The sequence below is a fragment of the Daucus carota genome, chromosome 2 (genome assembly GCF_001625215.2).
Source record: "Daucus carota subsp. sativus chromosome 2, DH1 v3.0, whole genome shotgun sequence".
In the NCBI taxonomy this organism is placed as follows: Eukaryota; Viridiplantae; Streptophyta; class Magnoliopsida; order Apiales; family Apiaceae; genus Daucus; species Daucus carota.
In genome coordinates, this window is record NC_030382.2 from 23,620,411 (window position 1) to 23,639,458 (window position 19,048).

At 38.7% G+C, this 19,048-nt stretch overlaps 1 protein-coding gene across 1 annotated transcript; it reads right to left on the minus strand.

The window, feature by feature from the left end:
• Positions 1 to 4,083: 4,083 nt before the first annotated feature.
• On the minus strand, positions 4,084 to 6,146 carry LOC135150464 (uncharacterized). Its single transcript, XM_064086774.1, has 4 exons — positions 5,874 to 6,146; positions 5,046 to 5,813; positions 4,518 to 4,748; positions 4,084 to 4,428 (listed from the first exon to the last, which is right to left on the minus strand). Exons 1-4 carry the CDS (start codon positions 6,144 to 6,146, stop codon positions 4,084 to 4,086), a joined length of 1,617 nt encoding a protein of 538 aa, XP_063942844.1.
• Positions 6,147 to 19,048: the final 12,902 nt, after the last annotated feature.

Below are 19,048 nucleotides of genomic sequence, written 5' to 3' on the forward strand. Positions count from 1 at the left end.
CTCCTTCGAGACAAACTGCTGGATTGTGCTGTCTTCAACAGTCCTCAGGTTGTTAAGAATCCTTACTGTGTCAAGTTCGTTCACAAGGAAGTCTTCTGCACTGTCTATCTCAACGAAGAAGCCTTGCCAAAGTATCCTGCCAAGCGTCTGGCTCTAGCATCCACTTTACTCAGAACCAAGGGCCTCGCTTCTAAAGCCAAGTCTGATGCTGATGATGTAATCTTATCTTACTGCATCCGAAAAAATATTTCTCAATACTTTCGGAGGATGAAGGGTGTTACTAAATCTCAGCCATCAGACTTCCCCGAAGACCCTGTGGAATTGGAAGTACTGCACCAACTGGCTCTGGCAAGAGAACAAAATAAGCGTGGTGAATCCACTACATCTGAAGTGCCAACCAGGGAAGAACCGTCAACTCCTATCCTTCACAGTTTTGATATCGAAGAAGGAGAAGCTGATCTTTAGATTCATTAGGGATTTGTAGTATATGTTCAGTGAGAACATCCTTTTGTAATCTAATGTAATCTTTTGAATTCTGGTCAATGTTTAATTAAATACCAGAAACTTTTTGCTATTTACAATCATGTTTAATCCTTTGTCTTATCAGTTAGTTGAGTTATCCTCTCGATAATTTGCATGTTATGATAACAAACAAATAGGGGGAGATTGAAAGGCATATGTTTAGCCTATTTGTAATTACAGAGGTACCAACTCAACTCTGATAAGAAAGCAAGGTAAATAGCAAGTACTGTTGAAGGAATCCGTACGAAGAACATCAAGTGATTTATTCAAATTATATGTCTGAAGAATTTCAGGATGCTGCTGCACACCACTGGAAGAAGTTCATTAATATGTTCAAGCCTCAGTGTACAAATAAACTTTTGTAGCACGTCCAGAAGTCTAGAAGGTATAAAGTTTTAATACTTTATTTATTCAGAAGATTCCATACTATTGTTACTTATGAAGAAGAACTACGAAGACAAAGACTCGACGAACAAGCCACGTCTCAAATGTTTATTTGATAAAGAATATTTAATTCAGCTAGATACAGATGAACCAGACAGTACATTTGTGTGTCATCTACTCAGATTAAGTGTTCTGCATCAACTATAAGTGGCCGTTCAATCAAGACAAAGATCTACAACCATGCTCATCTCGTACTTGCTTTGCATAAGCTCAGGAAATCTCCCGCACAAAAGATCGCTAGTATAACCAAATATAATGTCATCAACATATACTTGTACCAGAATTATATCATCCTTATGCTTTTTATGGAAAAGAGTTTTATCGATGATACCTCTGGTGAAACCATTTTCACGTAGAAACTTGGAAAGTGTTTCATACCATGTTTGAGGGGCTTTCTTCAGGCCATAGAGTGCTTTGAAGAGAAATTAAATGAAGTCTTCAAATTTCTTGTCTTCAAACCCAGGGGGTTGTTCAACATAGACTTCCTCTTCTAGATCACCATTCAGGAATGCACTTTTCACGTCCATCTAAAATACTTTGAAGTTGGAGTGTGCAGCAAATGCTAAGAACATCCTGATTGCTTCAAGCCTAGCAACTAGAGCATAGGTTTCATCATAGTCGATTCCTTCTTCTTGCGAATAACCCTTTGCCACCAGTCTTGCCTTATTCCTCGTAACAATACCATCTTCATCCAGCTTGTTTCTAAAAACCCATCTTGTGCCAATTACAGATTTTCCTTTAGGTCTTGGCACCAGCTTCCAGACTTTCTACCTTTCAAATTGATTGAGTTCTTCCTGCATTGCAGATACCCAATCTGGATCGTTTAGAGCTTCTTCAACTTTCTTTGGTTCTGTCTGAGATAAGAATCCAGCAAAGTTGCATTCATTTTGAGTTGATCGTCTAGTCTGCACTCCCATGTCTGGATCATCAATGATTTGTTCAATGGGATGGTCTCTACTCCATACCCTTTGTCTTGGCAGATTCAATCTTGATGATTCACCGTAATCATAGTTGTGTTGAGTGTGATGACTAGTAGATCCACTAATATGACTTGATCCCCCTGAACTGATGTTAATTCTATTTGATGATCCTCCATTTTGACCACTGTGATCATGATGATCATTTGTATTGTTGCCAATACTTCCTCCAGATGGTTCAGGATCAGCAGTTCCTTCATTTGCATTAGTTTCCCTAGTATCAGTTTCAGGTTCATCTTCTCCTATGTAGATGTCATCTAAATTCTCAAATTCTTGAGAATCAAATTCATTTTCCTTTTGAAGACTGGGGAGCTTGGTATCATCAAACCTTACATTGATGCTTTCAATCAGCTTGTCGTCTTTGATCAGATAAATCCTGTAGGCCTTTGACTCTAAAGAATAACCCCGAAAAATGCCTTCTTCAGCTTTAGCATCAAACTTTCCCAGATGCTCTTCTTTTAGAACGTAGCATTTTGCACCAAACACATGAAAGTAACTCAGTGATGGTTTTCTGTTGGCCATTACTTCATAAGGAGTCTTGTCCAAATCTTTGTTAATCAGGGTACGATTTTGAGTGTAGCAAGCGGTATTCACAGCTTTAGCCCAGAAGTAGATTGGAAGTCTTGATTGACTAATCATTGTCCTTTCTGCTTCAATCAAGGTCCTGTTCTTCCTTTCTACGACACCATTTTGTTGTGGAGTCCTTGGAGCTGAATACTGACGAGAAATACCCTTATCAGTACAAAATTCATTAAGAACAGCATTACAAAATTCTGTCCCATTATCTGATCCGATAGCCCTCACTGGCAAGTTTGCTTCCTTTTCAATCTTTTTGATATGATCAATGATGACTTGTGCTGCTTCATCCTTTGTATGTAAGAATAATACCCATGTGTATTTTGAGTAGTCATCGACGATCACAAGAGCATATCTTTTCCTTAACATAGAAGGAATGTTGACAGGTCCAAACAGATCCATATGAATCAGTTGAAGGGGTGAACTAATGTCAGTCATGCCTTTGCTCCTGTGTGATGCTTTCTTTGACTTCCCTTTTTCACATGCATCGTAGAGTCCTTCTTGACAGAATTCTTTCTGAGGCAGTCCTCTCACCAGTTCCCTTTTGACTAAAGAATTCATAGTCTTAAAGTTCAGGTGTGAGAGCTTCCGATACCATAACCAACTATCATCAGCAGAGGCTTTGCTATGGAAGCACTTGACCTCCCTCTTACTTGCTGAATCTATGTCGGATATAAAAAAACTTGATTTTCTTACACCACGGAGTGTAAGATCCTTGTTCTTCAAGGTTTGGATCAAGAAAACTTCTTTCTGAAAGATTACGTCGTATCCTTTGTCACAGAACTGACTGATACTCAGTAAATTGTGCTTGAGTCCTTCTACCTGAGAAATATCTTCAATGATGACATTTCCAACTTTCAGCTTACCATATCCCGTTGTGAATCCTTTGCTGTCATCTCCAAAGACTACAATTGGGCCGGTTCTCATAACCACATCTATGAGCAGGGACTTTTCCCCAATCGTGTGTCTTGAACAACCACTATCAAGAACCCACACAACTTTGATTTTCTTTCCTATGCCCTGCATTCACAAATGGATTAAACTTTCTTTGGTACCTAGACGTTCTTGGGTCCAGGTGGTTTAGTAGAAACATGAGTATGAACAGAATCTGATTTAACATATGCTTGTTCAGGGGTGACTGGACTCTTCTCCTTTTTAGTCTTAGCAGAAGTGCCTTTAGACTTGAAGTTTGGAGTCTCCTTCTTCTTAGAAGGACTAGCAGGCTTTGCCACAGAAGCAATAGAAGGTGCAGGCATATTCACATTCATAGCAGGTGATGCAGAAAAAGATGCATTTAACAAGGTAAAACACGTAGACATCATATTCATAGCACATTGCGTGCAACCTACTCTACCACATGGCAAATGAACAGCATTCATGTTAATAGTATTAGGCATGCTAGTAGCAGAAGTATCTACTTTAGTCATTTTACATGCATGAGTAAGATGATTAGTAGAATTACAATTATTACAAACCTTTCTAGCACTAGGAGTCCTAGAGTTGGTTTCCTTAGCATCTAGCTTGCCATTCCTGTTGTTCTTCTTTTTGTTGGAACTAGTACTTCCTAATCCGGTTTTTTATCAGAATCTTCTCTAACTTGGGGATTCGAAGGTACGTCTTGTGTTTCTTGTTTTACTTGAGGCTTAACAACTTCCTCATTTTTCAACTCTTCCTTAATGACAAGGTCTTCTTCTATCAGATGTTCTGTTTGTGCCTTTCTAAAGATAGGGGTCTTGGTGTTTTTTAGAATCTTAGGTATATTTGTTCCTTCAGGAGCATTCTCAGTTCCAGCAGAAACAAATACACCTTCATTTTCTTTTCTTTTCTTTTTTTTAGAACTTTCCAAGGAACTATAGTCGAGACCAATAGCAACCTTCTTATCGACCCTTTGACTATCCAAGATCTCTTTCTGTAGAAAAGCAGAATTCTGATAAGCCTTAAGCTTAGTTTCTAGGTCAGCTATTTGGGACCTAAGGGATTCCTCAATTTCTGCATTACACTTTTCCTTATTCTTTCAATTCTTTCTTTAAGGTTAGTGTTCATGAGTTTCTCTAAAGCTAACTCGTCTATTCGTTCTTCAAGTTTAGCTATCTTTAGAGAGAGACTACATTTATCTGATTCTAAAGCTAACAAACTAGTGTGCAAGTTATACATCTCTTGACCTAGTTCATTTATAGTCTTTTTATAATCAGCAGTAGTCATGTCATCAACAGAAATTTCAGGAGATACCTGAGATGAAGATTCCTCGATTGTGTCAGCCGGTAATGCAAATGCATAGTTGCTTTGAACAGGTTCATCATCAGAATCCGTATCATCCCAGCTTTTTCCCTCAGCAATTTATGCCCTTCCTTTATGCTTGGTAATCATTGCATCCAACTTAGCTTTTAGCTATTCATTCTCTTTCTTCAGATCCTCGTAAGAATTCTTCTTACCATATGAGTTGCTTCTTTCTTTGACAGGAGCCGCTTTGGGTTTCCCGCACTCAGTTGCAAAGTGCCCTAAGTCATTGCAGTTGTAGCATCTGACTTTGCTCTTGTCGTATAAATTTGTTTTGTAATTGCCAGTGCTTCTAGACCCTGACCCTGAGTATCCTTCTTTGTTCTGAAACTTGTTCCCTGAAGCTTTCTTGTATCGGGGGTTCCTACTGAACTTGATGTGCTTGAACCTTGCAGCCATATAAGCCATAGACTTATCCTCCAGCTGCTCCAGCTCTTCCCGAGTATAAAACTCATCCTCCGGATCCACAGAAACTTCATCAATCTCAACTTCTACAATTTCAGACTTGGTAGTAGGATAATCAGTTTTGACAGATGAACAAGCACTCTGTGCAACAGTGTGATCATTAATGCCATATTCAACCAGTTGCTGATAACCAAAGTACGGTTCATCAGCAATAAGTGCAGCAGTCTTTTGTAAAGCCATACCTTTGGCTTCAGATGATCCACTGCCATATATAATCTCTCTTTGTTCGAGTTCCATCTCAAACGTCTTCGGTTTTCCAAACAGTCTTTCCAGAGTCATGGTTCTGAAGTCGCTTCTTTCCCGGATGGTCTCAGTCTTCACAACCAGATGAGGTGGCATCACAATTGACAACTTTCTGTTAATCTCTTTCTGTGTATAAGTCTTTCCATGCAGGGTAAGTTCATTTAACAACAACATGAACCTCTCGTAGATTTGAGAAAAGTTCCCTCCAGGTATTGCCTTGAATGCTTCATATCTAGCAATTAACATATCGTATATGTTCTCCCTGACTTCTTCAGATCCCTCCATCAATGCCTCGATAGCATCCCACATCTGCTTTGATGTTTTCAGACTCAGAATAAGATGTGTCATAGTCTTGGTCATTGATTCAACAATTATGAGTTGCAGATTATGGTCATGTGCAATATACTCCTTGTCAGTCTCAGTGTATTCGCTTTTCTCTTTTGGAACAGACTTTTGTAGAATGCGAACACCATTTTTAACAGATTCAGGAATAATCTTCATTGGCACAAAAGGACCATTCTCTAGAATCCCAATGTACAGGGGATTAGCAGCTCTGACGTACAGCAACATTTTCATTTTCCAGTTATTGTAGTCATTCTTGTCAAATGGAGGTACCTTGATTCCTAACTTCTGTGTCGACATTGTTATCAAATAAAATTACGATTGTACGGACAACTAACTTCTCAGAGTGGTAATGGATCTCAGATCTGTATATTGATCAGCGTCGCTCTGATACCAATTGTTAGGTCTAATCAGACGTAGAAGGGGGGGTTGAATACGTCTATACCAATTTCTTTGATTAATTCAATTGCGGAATAATTCTGTTTAAGTCCTTTAAATCAATCGTAATCAAACAACTCCAGCAAGTCGGGGAATATTCTTATATTAGAAATAATCCTTGGGTGCTACAAATTCCAACACGTATGTCGGCTACAGAGACTACAACCACTCAAATACAAACTCTCGATTAAATCGATAGTCTAACTTAGCTCTCGAGAATGTGTATAGTGTGTGCACTTACAAAGTATGTAGTCAGTTTCAAGTGAAACTACAAAGCTCTATTTATACGCTTCAACATCTAACCATGGTCAACGAGTCCATCCTGGATGAATTCATATTTAACTGTGGTTAGTTAAATATGAATTGGCGCCAAGACAAACTCAATTCATTCAAACTTGCGCCAGGAACATATACATATATGTATAGGTATTTTAAACTTCCGCCACTTATGAAGTTGCGCTGCAGTGATACAGTGATGAGTGACTTAGGGTTTTTCTAAGTCCATTGAGTTTGCGCCAAGAGAAACTTGCGCCAAGGTGTACTGATATCACTCCTTTGATTGGTGAGTTTGCGCTTTGACTAAGGTTGCGCCAAGGGTGGAATTTGCGCCAGTGAGTTCCTGTGTTGCCATGACTTAGAATAATTCTAAGTCAGTGAAGTTGCGCCTGTACATTGAGGCACCCTCACAGTAATCTCTCCTTTGACTGCGAGGTTGCGCCTTGACCAAGGTTGCGCCAAGGGTGGAATTTGCGCCACTGAGTTCCTGTGTTGCCATGACTTAAAATATTCCAAGTCAGTCAAGTTGCGCCTGTACATTGAGGCACCCTCGCAGTTATCTCTCCTTTAACTGCGAGGTTGCGCCTTGACTTGTAGTTGCGCCCCTTTGTTCACTGTGAGGAGGACTTAGAAAAAATCTAAGTGAAGAGTTGAAATTGCTCCACTATACAAGGGAAGGCGCAAGTTTGACTTGTCAAACTTCCCACTTTTTAATCTGTTTATATTTATATGTATATATAAACATTATTAATTGTTTTTAAGAATTTACTTGAATTAAATTACTTTCAAGTAAATTACAATTAGTAATATATATATATATATATATATATATATATATATATGCTCATGATCAAATAGAAACAACCCATAAAATATAAACTAAAAACCAGTTTCCCTACCACTATTTATAACTACGGGTATCACTAATTTATACTGCACTAATCACTGTTTTTATACAGTATGTAAACAGCGATTTTTATTATCAAAATTGAGAAAAGCTACTTATCTAAACTATTGATAATCGATTATAGATGATCAATTTCATGCGTAGGAAGGTTCTTGGCGGTAGGAAGCCGCAAGAGAAGTTGTATGATGATGATGGTAAGTAGTCGTTAGTTTTGTAAGTTATGATGGAAAGTGTATGTGACTATTGGTCATGATAGACAATGGTGGCAAGTCATTGAATCGTCTAGTAATGGTTGTAAGAGGTCCCTTATTACGATTTGGGTGAAGATGACGGTCATATATGTTGCATATATGTGTGTATATATATTTATATCCGCGAGATATGCTATATATAAATTAGTTATATGTTATGTACATATTAGTGATTTCTGTAGTAAAAAAAAGTTATAAAAAACTGTCCAGAAACTGGTTTTTAGTTTTTAGGCTAATTTGATTTCTATTGGAGTAGGACTACACACACATATATATGCACATACAAATTAAATCTTTTGGCGACACTTTCAGGAACAGATCGATTGACTTGATCAATTATTCGTTGATCGAATTCACTGAATGATTTCGTACGTCCTGACATCCTGTGCACTGGTCTGGTTCATGAACGACTCGAACTGGAATAATTCCTTGAATCCTTTTGCTTGATAATATACTTGATCAGTCATTCCGGGTTTGATGTTGCTTCGATAAATTTAATTATAAATAATCAAAATGGATATACTGGAATCTTTTGGTCTTTGATACTTGATCGTCAGGCAATATTTGATAGCAGAAACTGATTGAGCTTTATTCATCACTGAGGCTTGAACATATTAATGAATTTCTTCCAGTAGACGGATGTTCGTCTCAGATATCTTGATTGTCTTTGTCTGTTCGTATCGGATCTGCAACCTGTAGATTCATGTATTATACATACGTATTGTTTCATGTCCTTTTGTTGTGTTGAGTTATCGTAATTACATTTAGGTTACATTATGTGTTAGGTCCAATCAGACGTAGAAGGGGGGGTTGAATACGTCTATACCAATTTCTTCGATTTAATTTAATTGCGGAATAATTCTGTTTCAGTCCATGTTAAATCAATCGTAAATAAACAACTCCAGCAAGTCGAGGAATATTCTTATATTAGAAATAATCCTCGGGTGCTACAAATTCCAACCCAAGTGTCGGCTGCAGAGACTACAAACACTCTAATACAAACTCTCGATAAAATCGATATTCTAACTTAGCTCTGGAGAATGTGTATAGTGTGTGCACTTACAAAGTGTGTAGTTGTTTTCAAATGAAAACACAAAGCTCTATTTATAGGATTCCAACATCTAACCATGGTTAACGAGTTCGTCCTGGACGGATTGAGTTCGTCCTGGACGAATTCAATTTAACTGTGGTTAAATTGAATTGTCCAAAACAAAAACTAACTCCATTATACACTTGAAGTGGCGCCAGTTATATATACATATATATATATCACAAACTTGCTCTTGGAAACATATATGTGTACATATGTTGTATTTTGAAGGTCAAACTTGGCGCCAGTCAATCCTTGCGCCTCAACAAAGCTTCAATGTGTCTTCTACTTAGAAAATTTTCTAAGTCTTTAAACTTGCGCTACACAGTCAAATGGGAAGTCAAACCTTGCGCCAAAAGCTCCAGTCAAAGGTTGCGCCGTACATGGAAACATGCCAGCCTTACTTAGCCATATTGCTGTGTTGAGATCTAGCGCAGGTTTTGACTAAGTCAAACCTTGCGCTAGAGATGCTTCTTCAGTGTTCACAGTTAACCTGATAGACTTAGAAAATCTTCTAAGTAGAGATGAGTTGACCTCAGGTCAACAGTTGAGCCCCAATGAGGTTTCCACTGTAGTAGTACTTAGAATAATTTCTAAGTAACATAAACTTGCGTCATTTGAAGTACTCCCCTTGATATCTCACAGTTGACTGAGTTTTGACCTGAAATTTTACTCTTAAAAGTAATATATACATATGTACATTTATATATATATTATTAATTGATTTATTAATTACTTGAATTAATTTCTTATTCAAGTAATTATCAATTAATGCCACATATATAAATATAAATATATATATATATATATATATATATATATATTTTAATTTCAATTTCAAAAATAGCTCGATTGACTTGATCAATTAATTCGTTGATCGAATCCACTGAATACTTTCGTACGTCCTGACGTCCTGTACACTGGTCTGGTTCACGAACGACTCAAACTGAAATAATTCCTTGAATCCTTTTGCTTGATAATATACTTGATCAGTCATTCCGGGTTAGATGTTGCTTCGATAAATTTGATTATAAATAATCAAATTAAATATACTGGAATCTTCTCGTCTTTGATACTTGATCTTCAGGCAATCTTGATAGCAGAAACTGATTGTGCTTTATTCTTCACTGAGGCATGAACATTTAAAATGAACTTCTTCCAGTGGACTGATGCTCGTCTCAAATATCTTGATTGTCTTTGTCTGTTCGTATCGAATCTCCATCCTGTAGATTCCTGTATTATACTTACGTATTGTTTCCTGTCTTTTGTTGTGTTGAGTTATCGTAATTACATTTACGTTACATTATGCTTTACAAACTCCCCCTATTTGTTTGTAAGAGTTCGACAAGCAAATCCTTTAAGACGATAACTCAACTGACACAATGAAAATGCACACTAATTTAAACAGGAAATAATACTAAGTACAGTCTGGATTATATCTTACAATTTCCAGAATTCAAAAGTAAATACAAGTAGCCATTGTTCCTCTAGACTGAACTAATCTTTCCTTGCTTTCTTGGCTCTTGCATTGATCAGATTCTGCTCAGCTCTTCTTTTAGCAGCATCTTCTTCTCTTCTCTGAATGAGTTTGTTTTCTATCTCTTCGCAGTTATGGTACTCAGTGCCACTTGCTCCAATGTATTCTCAGGAGGTGGTTGCTCTAGATTCTTCTTCATCTTCTTTAAGGTCTGTAGATGAACCATCTTCTTCAATTTCTTGAAAGTGATATTAAGCTCCATCCCTTCAATTTTCATGATGACCCTTGATGGATGAGCACGAACCCTTGAAGTGTTGTGAACAGTCTCTACAGCTTTCCTAATTTCCAGAAGATCAATCAGTTCTTTGAGCACACTTTTGTCTTCCTTGACCACTGACCACTTAACAGCACCAACTGCACGAGCAATTCTCTTAGATGAGAATTTTCCAATATCTGCAAGTGGTATAGCTGTGGCCTCAGAATCTTTCTTCTTCTTGAATATAATGGAGGTTGGATTGTAAGTGACAACAGGTTCATTTGGATGTTCAGGGACTTCTCACTTGTTCGTTCTGCAGGTGTTTCTCTCGTTTCACTAATAGATTTAACACTCAGTAGGTTAGAGGGTGTCTGTTTATCAAGTTCTGTTGGTGTTTCCATCACACTCAAAGTTGTTCCAGCATCTATCTGGGACGTACCCACAGAGAAAATCTTCTTCGCCTCTTTTAGAGAGGTCACAGAAGGTGCAATGAAGGTTCGTGAGCCTTCGTCCTCAGTTTCCTCATCAGATGAATCTGATTCATAGGAAACAAGTTGCCAACTACTCGAAATTAGTGAGTCCTTCAGTGGATCCTGAGTTTGAATCTCAGGGTGGGTAGACACAGGGCTCGAAGGATGTGATCCTTGAATGGGCGAAGCACCCTGGTTTCCCACAACTGCCTTTGACGGCGAATGACTTTGTGACAAGTCCTCTTTGACTGGCACACTTCCTGATATGAAGGGCTCAGAAACAGATTTCCGTTCACCTTCGAGAGGTGAAGAGTCCCTTGGGGGATCTGGGAATGTTCCTCCCAGGGGGGTAGACGAGGGTGGAGATTGTGGCAAATCACCCAAGTTTCCCCCAGAAGCCTGTGAAGGCACTTGACCCTGAAAAGGATCAGAAACAACAGTGTCTATCCCTGACATGGACGACAAAGTGTTAGCAACCATCAATTCTTCAATCGTGTGTGCAACCTCACTGTGCAATGGAATATCATGTGGTTGAGGTGGTGAAGAAATAGACATGTCTGCAGATGTCTCAAGTTCTATTCTCCTTTCCTAACTAGGAGACAGAGCTGCAGATTCAGAAACAATCTCCTTATGTGGTGCACTTAAGGCACTTTCTCCCTCGTGTAGGATCAAACGGACCTTGGTCCTGCGTTTTATGATACTAATTAAAAGTTCGAACAGAATATTAACCTTAATCGCTACGACGCAAGCGATTCAAATCCACGTCTTCTACTGTATTCCTTGATTCTCCTTGGACGAAGTGTGGCCTTCGATCTCCCAAGGTGTGCCTCTCCTTAATGCTCCGAAAACCCAAAACCCTAGCTGTCTCCTTGAGAAAAACGTCTGCCTCTCTCTGACTCTAGGATTAATTCGTTTTGGTGTGTCTTTCAGCTTTAGGAGAACGAGAATATATATAGGCTACAGCAGGGATCATGGATCATTAGGTCAGGCCTTCCAATGACATTCCGGGCCAGGCCCAATGTCATTAAATATTAATTCTATCCACTAAAGAACTAATATTTGCACTACCTTTCCTAATTCCGTAAATTAATTATTTAATTCGGCTCCCATATTAATTGCTTATAAATTCCCCATGTTTAAGATATCGCATGTCCATTAATTAAATTAATTTCTGACAATTAATTTAATTAATATCTTTTATCCTTGATCATCCACTCAACCTTATAATTATGCAAGAACAAATCTGCCTGCAGGACTAAAGCATAATTATCTTTATGAGCTTTCAAGAGGACATCATCACCCGAATATATTTTTCGGACACGGTTTCCTTTTATAGTCAATATCCCACTCTGTATATAATGTCATTGCCCAATACATATATTCGTAATTTAAAATAAATTACTTAATTTATGAGTCAAGGCATGTGCATTAAATACAAGTGTCAATCACTATATCCGGATTAAGAACTTAATCATTAATAACATCATAGAATCTTAGTTCTTTATTGTCAGAATTAAAGAAACAATTATTCTACTATTTTGATCCCGTTCAATATACACAAAGTATATAAGTATTATTCAATAGTCAAGATAAACTATTTCCAAATAATACTTCAGCCATTTTAGTGGTTTGTCTAACACCACCTCGACTGTGAACCTTTATTATATTATATAAGGAGTCTGACAATCTAATCTTCTGCTATCCCATTTGATACTAGATTGTCTACAATATATAATATATAGACAATGTGAAAACATGCATTCAAGATTCTCAAATAATTGTTATATACTTCAAATGAATATTTCAGTATAACCCTAACAATCTCCCACTTATACTCAAGATATTCTTTAAGTATATCAGTGTCTATTACAAGCAATCCACTACCAACTATAATAACTATGTGACCAAGTATCTGACTCCTATCGCTTCCACGTGCTCCTGAAAAGCCTTAGCTGGTAAGCTCTTCGTGAAAGGATCTGCCCGGTTATCCTTCGATGCTATGTCATCCACAATGATATCTCCTCGCTTAACGAACTGTCGTATGAGGTGATACTTACGCTCTATGTGTTTCGCTGCCTTATGGGCCCGTGGTTCCTTGGTATTCGCCACAGCACCAGTGTTATCACAATAAATCGTGATTTTTTGTGGCAGATTAGGAACCACATCCAAATCCAGCAGGAAGTTTCTGAACCATATAGCCTCTTTGGCTGCCTCAGAGGCTGCCACATATTCGGCCTCCATGGTTGAGTCTGCGATGCATTTCTGCTTCACACTCCTCCATATTACGGCTCCACCTCCCAAAGTAAAAACACATCCCGAGGTGGACTTTCTCTTTTCCTTATCCGTCTGGAAATCCGAATCGGTATATCCCAGAGGCAATAAATCAGAGGACTTGTAAACCAGCATATACTCCTTAGTCCTTCGCAGGTACTTGAGTATTGCTTTTACAGCACTCCAATGTTCTTGTCCTGGGTTTGACTGGTATCTGCTAACCATGCCTACGGCAAAGCAGATATCAGGCCTCGTACATAACATTGCATACATTAGGCTCCCACATGCCGAAGCATAAGGAACTGCCTTCATGTTCTCTATCTCCTTAGGTGTCGAAGGACACTGCCTCTTTGATAGAGTAACTCCATGTCTGAAGGGTAAATTACCCTTCTTGGAGTCCTGCATGTTAAAACGAGCTAATACGTCATCTATGTAGGGCTCCTGAGATAAAGCCAACATCCTTTTCTTGCGATCCCTTATAAGTTTGATCCCAAGGATGTATGCTGCTTCACCTAAGTCCTTCATTTCAAATTGTTTGAACAACCATGCCTTTATTGAAGACAACATCTTAACATTGTTTCCAATGAGTAAAATGTCATCAACATAAAGCACTAGAAAAACCACTGCATTTCCCTCACATTTCTTATACACGCATGCTTCGCTTGGACATTGATCAAATCCATATGACTGGACTGCCTGATCAAAGCGAATGTTCCAATACCTAGAAGCTTGTTTAAGTCCATAAATAGACCTCTTCAGCTTACAAACAAGATGCTCTTGGCCTTCTTTAATGAATCCCTCTGGTTGCTGCATATAGATGGTTTCCTCAAGATTTCCATTAAGGAAAGCTGTCTTGACATCCATTTGCCAAATCTCATAATCGAGATGAGCTGCTATAGATAAAAGAATACGGATTGACTTAAGCATGACTACTGGCGAAAAGGTTTCCTCATAATCGATACCTACTTTCTGAGTATACCCTTTCGCAACAAGTCTTGCTTTCCAGGCTTTCACCTTTTTGTCTGATCCCCTTTTTTTCTTGTAGACCTACTTACATCCAATAGGTTTTACACCTTTGGGTGGTTCCACGAGCTCCCAGACCTGATTAGAATACATTGATTCCATCTCAGAATCCATTGCCTTTTGCCAAAGACTTGCATCTTTGTCCTGTATTGCCTCTTCGTATGTCCGGGGATCATCATCATGTTCACCAGAGACCAAGTCCGAAGACTCTCCCAAAAACATGAATCTGTCGGGCTGTCGAACAACCCTCCCACTACGACGAGGAACTGGTGCGGTATTAGTGACCGGTTGCACAGTCTGCTGTGGTTGTTCTACTTGTACTACAGGTTCATTATTCGTCCCTCCCACTAGTTCCTCTAAAACGATACTACTCTTGGGTTTGTGATTCATTATATAGTCTTCCTCTAAGAATCTTGCATTGGTGCTAACAGTGACATCCCGATCCTTAGGACTATAAAATAAATAACCTTTTGTTCCCATGGGGTAGCCTACAAACACCTTTACTTCTGTACGAGATTCTAGCTTAGTCGCGTTCTTGTTAACACATGTGCTGGACAACCCCATATCCGAATGTGTCTCAGACTCGGTTTGTCCCCGGTCCACAATTCTAAAGGGGTTTTAGGAACCGACTTAGAAGGTACTAAGTTCAGAAGATAAGCTGCTGTCTCTAAGGCATGTCCCCAAAAGGACTTGGGTAAATCCGAATAACTCATCATCGATCTAACACACTCTAAAAGAGTCATGTTCCTTCTCTCTGCTACACCGTTCTGCTGGGGTGTGCCTGGTGCAGTCAACTGGGATTCTATCATATTCTCTGATAAATATTCCCTGAATTCCCCAAGCAAGTATTCGCCACCACGATCAGATCGTAGTGACTTGATACTTTTATTATGTCGCTTCTCCGTTTTAGCTTTGTACTCTTTGAATTTCTCAAAGCACTCAGACTTACGGCGCAACAAATAAACGTATCCATATCTAGAATAATCGTCAATAAAAGTGACGAAATACTCATAACCACCTCTTGCTTGGATATTCATAGGTCCACATAAATCAGAGTGAACCAATCCTAACACTTCTTTGGCTCTATTCCCCTTTGCCTTAAAAGGCCTATTGGTCATTTTACCTTCCAAGCAGGATTCACAAACTGGAAATGGCTCCACTGCCAATGGGCCTAAAGGCCCATCTACTACCAGTCTTTGAATCCTCCTCAAGTTAATATGACCTAATCTCAAGTGCCAAAGATATGTTTGGTTCAAACTAGAAGGTTCCTTTCTTTTATTAGAGGTAGAAGATGTGTTATTCAATACCCTATGTTGTAGTTGCAGTGCGGGTTGACTAGGATTAATTATATACAAATTGTCTTGCAATGTACCAGAACATATAATCCGTTTATTCATCATAATAGAAACATTACGATCCAAACAAACATTATAACCATCCATAGCAAGTTTAGAAACCGAAATCAAATTCCTTCTAAAAGAAGGTACATAAAGACAATTGTTCAAAACCAAAATCCTATCAGAACCAAAAGATAAATGAATAACTCCTACTGCAACTACTGCTACTTTCGTAGCATCTCCCATGAACACGTAGATCTCACCATCTCTAAGCATTCTGGATGGCTGGAACCCCTGCATAGAGTTACAAACATGATCAGTGGCTCCAGTATCTACACACCAAGTGCTCGTAGATATAGCCGCTACAAATGTTTCTGTAACTAGAGAAAGAGACATACCAGTATCGTTTGTCTTCTTAGGAAGAGGACAATCCTTTTTCCAGTGACCCGACTGCTTGCACCGGTAGCACTTCCCCTTAGGCTTTTTCACACCACCTTGAACTCCCACTGCTTTCACAGCTTTCTGTGTCTGAGCCTTTTTCTTCTTCTTATTGCCTTTCGGCTTAGAGGAAGAACCTTTCTCAGAACATTCACTTGAACACTCTGGCGAAATAATCCTTCAGCTGCCTGAAGTTTTGTCAGCAGTTCCGCAAGACTATACTGCCTCTTGTTCATGTTGTAATTCAAGCGGAACTGCTCAAAACTCTTGGGCAAGCTCATAAGGATAATGTCAATCTGGGTTTCCCCGTCAAGCTCTGCACCAAGGATCTCTATCTCATTCAGATGTGACATCATCTTGAGAACATGATCCCTTACAGGTGTACCTTCAGCCATATGAGTGTTCATTAAAGCCTTCATGGCTACTTGCCTAGCAGCCCTATTCTGATCTCCAAAAAGTTCTTTGAGATTAAAGAGCATATCCGAAGTAGTGGCCATAGCCTGATGCTGATGCTGCAAAACACCCGACATTGCTGCCAGAATGTAACATCACGACATCTCATCAGCCTTTGTCCACCGCTTATAATACTCTTTCTCCTCATCGGGAGCATCAGCAGCGGGCTGCTCAGGCTTGGGTTCATAAGTGCAAAACTTGTACTCCTCAGCAGTCAACACAATGTCCAAATTACGTTTCCATTCAATATAGTTAGGTCCGGTAAGTTTGTTATCCTTAAGTATGGTGAACAGTGGATTAAACTCGTTATATCCTGAGAATCATGCATGAAAAAATCACATTACACATAAAGAAGGGTGCATAAAAAATTAAGTCCTATTGGTTCCTCTAACAATTATTAAAATTAAATGCACTAACGTTTAAACACCATAAGTTTCTGGTACGTCACGATGGGTGACATGAATACCACCTAAATTTGTTTAAACGTTACTTCGGTCCTATTACTAAACAATAAGCCACGTTGGGGTGGTCTGTATTATTTTTCATAGCTAAGTGTATACCATCATCAAATCTTAAATTACCCGAAACCTATGGAACTTGGTACGCCACGATGGGCAGCATGTATACCTTCCAATATTTCTCAAATAGAATACTTCAATTCAATATTCGTGTCTGGTTTGACTTCTTGGCAGTGGAGGAGTCACATCGGTCTCACTTAATACCCATAAGCCTTCGAAATCGCCCCAAATCAGAGATAAAGAAAATCCGTATCTATTCGTATTAATTTAAGAAGTTTGTTCCAGTAATAACTATAACATTCTAGACACCATAAATTACCTGCCACGATGGGTGACGTATACATAATTTATATTCGCCTTATATGTTAAATTACATACAAACAATGATGGAGACCATGGGATTTAATACAATATTAACTCCCTCTCCCACTTAGAATTTTCTTTGAGGATTTTAATCTAGATGCATCGCCCTATGTTATTTCTTCGAAGTCCACATGCATACTATCATGGTTATAGCAACATAAAGAACACATAAAGAACACATGACATGGTAGCATACTAGCATGATTAAAGCATTAATTAAAAACATCCCTATTACCATGTCATTCTAGCATGCGAAGGGTTAGTATCACATGGCATAACAACACAAACAAGAAACACATAATAACAAAATCAATAATCATAATAAAGCACATCCACTATTATGGCCCTGGAAAAATCAGCTTCGAATTCATCCTTCGTCAGAATCCAGATCTGTCCAGAAAACTTCGAGAGCCCGTTTGGAGGCCTAAACGGCCTCCGAATGCCTCGAAAAACTCCGGAAAACACCTTCGAAATCACCTCAACTTAGGTTCGTCTCGTTCTGCCGTCTCCGAAAAGTGCTCATTCGCCCAAATCGGACATCGTATGCAAAAGTTACGCCCAAAATAGTGCAGCACCCCCGAAACCCTAATCGCAGCAGCGGAAGATCCTTGTTTCTTGCAGCCCCGTTGATCAAACAATTACATACTAATTGTACAGACGAACCAGCCTATTCTATTACATCAGATCATAATCTAAAACAATTACAAATTGAATTACAAGATTAAACTATCACGATCAACCCTCGTGATTTACAACAGCCACGATAAACCACGTGGAATCCAAACATAACAAAATAATTAAAACACGGCCATAATAGTGGACAACAACCTGCATCACAGAATCACTATATACATGCATATATAATCATGACATGGATTACATATCATAAATCACAGAACCGCAACCTCGCTCTGATACCATTGTAGGAACAAACGGACCTTGGTCCTGCGTTTTATGATACTAATTAAAAGTTCGAACAGAATATTAACCTTAATCGCTACGGCGCAAGCGATTCAAATCCACGTCTTCTACTGTATTCCTTGATTCTCCTTGGACGAAGTGTGGCCTTCGATCTCCCAAGGTGTGCCTCTCCTTAAAGCTCCGAAAACCTAAAATCCTAGCTGTCTCCTTGAGAAAAACGTCTGCCTCTCTCTGACTCTAGGATTAATTCGTTTTGGTGTGTCTTTCAGCTTTAGGAGAACGAGAATATATATAGGCTACAGCAGGGATCATGGATCATTAGGCCAGGCCTTCCAATGACATTCCGGGCTAGGCCCAATGTCATTAAATATTAATTCTATCCACTAAAGAACTAATATTTGCACTACCTTTCCTAATTCCGTAAATTAATTATTTAATTCGGCTCCCATATTAATTGCTTATAAATTCCCCATGTTTAAGATATCGCATGTCCATTAATTAAATTAATTTCTGACAATTAATTTAATTAATATCTTTTATCCTTGATCATCCACTCAACCTTATAATTATGCAAGAACAAATCTGCCTGCAGGACTAAAGCATAATTATCTCTATGAGCTTTGAAGAGGACATCATCACCCGAATATATTTTTCGGACACGGTTTCCTTTTATAGTCAATATCCCACTCTGTATATAATGTCATTGCCCAATA